Raw genomic sequence first — 2,192 nt, 5'->3', positions numbered from 1 at the left:
TTCACTGATTATTCAATGTTTTGACTTTTGGTTTGTGGTGCATTTCAGCAGCGAATTTCTGCACAAAAGGGTAGAGGTGTGCAGAACCAAATGCTACACCAGGGGACTTCACTGATTAGGTCCTTCTAGCTGGGTAAGCACACAGGTACGGATCCCCTGGTTTAGTGTTTTATCAGAAACCTTCAGACTCTCTGCACTCCATGGCACATGGTTCCTTGTCCCTACATTAAACAGTAGACTCTTTGGGTCCCTCTCGGGCGGCATTCTTACACCCGTAAAGCCACTTGATGACACGAGCATTCCTCTCAATGATTGACACACCAGTGGGAAGCTGCTCAGCCAGCTCCTCCTGAAACAGCCCATCCCCTGAGTGCCTGGAGAACTCACTGGGCTCTGAGCCGCCGACACTGCGGAGGGCCAATGAAAGTGTGTCTATGGAGCTGGCACCAGAGAGGAAATTCTCTCGACCCAGACGCTCTATCATGTCCATGTCCAGCCCGCAGAAGTCAAAGAAATGCTCCTGCTCTGATAACGCTACTGAGCAGCGCAGACGCAAATCCGACTTGGAGCGCTGCAACTGCCCAAACAGCCTTCTGGGTGCTGGTGGGGGTGACGCCCGCTTCCATGGGTCATTCTCATCATCACGGTTACTTGAGTGGTTGCCATTTGTGATACCAATGTTAACTCCATCACTGGTATCATTTGTAAATCCATTCTTAGTCCGTTCCAGCGTACAGCTCAACCCAGTGCCTGGGAGAGACCCTGGGCTGCGTTCTTGGTCAGTTTTACTAGACCTCCTGCTCCCTGGTCCACCATCCATAGTGTCTTTGTCATTGGTCCAAGACATGCGGGAGTCTCCATCCCGTGATGGTGCTTTCTCTTCACCAATCACCATCTTCTGGATTCTGCTTTCACCTCCGCTACTCTTCTCCCTCATGGAGCCCTGGAAGAGTCGGCGGACAAAACTGTAGCCCTTCACCTCAATGTTATTGTTCTCTCCCACTGCTGCACCACTCGGGCTCTTGCACTCTTTTTTCTGCCTGTAAATGAGGAGGGAGTCCGGCCTCAGCATGCGTTTGCCTGTGCTTCTTCTGAGTACGGGGGCGCTGTGCGGCGCTACCAAGGTGTTTATTCCAGGGGTCTTGGGGATGGGAGGCATTACATTGTTCACATTGCTCCTGTTATGCGCCTCAACGTCAACAGAAGTCCGTCTGTTCTCCTTCCTGGAGTCATCATTTTCATTTTCATCTCTTGAGGTGAAGGAGCCAGAGAGCGTAGAGAAGGGGGTGTTGGATGAACGGCGAGGGGGAAGATGTGGTGTCAGGCTACCGGGGATGGCGACAGCTCGCCGTGGCTGTGGTGGTGGAGTAGCACAGGGCACAAGCACAGGCTCCTGTTTGGTGTTGATCACCTGCTGGCTCTTCACATATTTGGCTTTGTCCGCCTCGAGCCTCTCCACAGCGCTGACTGAGCGGCCGTGTCCTCCACCATCGATCTGCCTGCGCAGGTAGTCTGGACCCTTGTTGAGGAGCCTCAGAGGAGAGGGGGATCCAGTTGGCGTTAGGGGCTTCATGTTGATTCACTGAGCTGGGAGAGACATGAAAACTGCAGCCCTTTGTTTGTAAAAGTTTCTAAGTGTAGAAAACTGTGGCAGCTCTCATTCCTGTTCTCACAGTTCTTCCTGGAGGGGTTATAGATAAGTAGCAATTCAGGAGACCAGAGTCCAAGCTTCTTGTAATGTTTTCTATGGATAGCCTACAGTCTCTTTGTAGATGTTAGAGCCCAGACAAATTGATATCTCTATCCAGTATTTACACAGGCATTTGAATAGGCAGTCAGGGCCCAGGGAAGTCCTTTTTTTGTCAGCCAAGAGCACTCCCAAATGAGACGCTGCCTGCCCACAGCGTAGCAGAAATAGATGGCAGAGTGCACTTTGAAAGGGTTACTTTTTCCTCCCCCACTTTTTCTTCTCTCTTTCTTTCTCCCAAAGACACCGTTCACTGTTGATCTTTTCAGTGGCGGCTGCCTGGAGAAATTAGATATAATGGCCTCAAATATTTGTTTTGTGCAGGCTGTCTGAGGGACGCTGGGTCAAGACTTTGATTGTTTGGCGCCCGTCACGGTTGAGGTGACCTGAGGGTGGCCACTTGGCTCACTGATGGACAGATGGGGCAGATGCAGATCTCGTCCTT

At 51.4% G+C, this 2,192-nt stretch overlaps 1 protein-coding gene across 1 annotated transcript; it reads right to left on the bottom strand.

Annotated features, from left to right (window-relative positions):
- Positions 1–226: 226 nt before the first annotated feature.
- fam110d (family with sequence similarity 110 member D) lies at positions 227–1,953 on the bottom strand. Its single transcript, XM_070835945.1, has one exon. The coding sequence runs from the start codon at positions 1,571–1,573 to the stop codon at positions 227–229; it is 1,347 nt and encodes a 448-aa protein (XP_070692046.1). The 5' UTR covers positions 1,574–1,953.
- Positions 1,954–2,192: the final 239 nt, after the last annotated feature.

This window comes from Pempheris klunzingeri, chromosome 8 (genome assembly GCF_042242105.1).
Source record: "Pempheris klunzingeri isolate RE-2024b chromosome 8, fPemKlu1.hap1, whole genome shotgun sequence".
In the NCBI taxonomy this organism is placed as follows: domain Eukaryota; kingdom Metazoa; phylum Chordata; class Actinopteri; order Acropomatiformes; family Pempheridae; genus Pempheris; species Pempheris klunzingeri.
This window is presented reverse-complemented; position numbering and strand designations above follow the sequence as displayed.

Bases quoted from the DNA above. Each gene is read 5' to 3' on its own strand.
- fam110d (XM_070835945.1), bottom strand. From the start codon at position 1,573: ATGAAGCCCCTAACGCCAACTGGATCCCCCTCTCCTCTGAGGCTCCTC.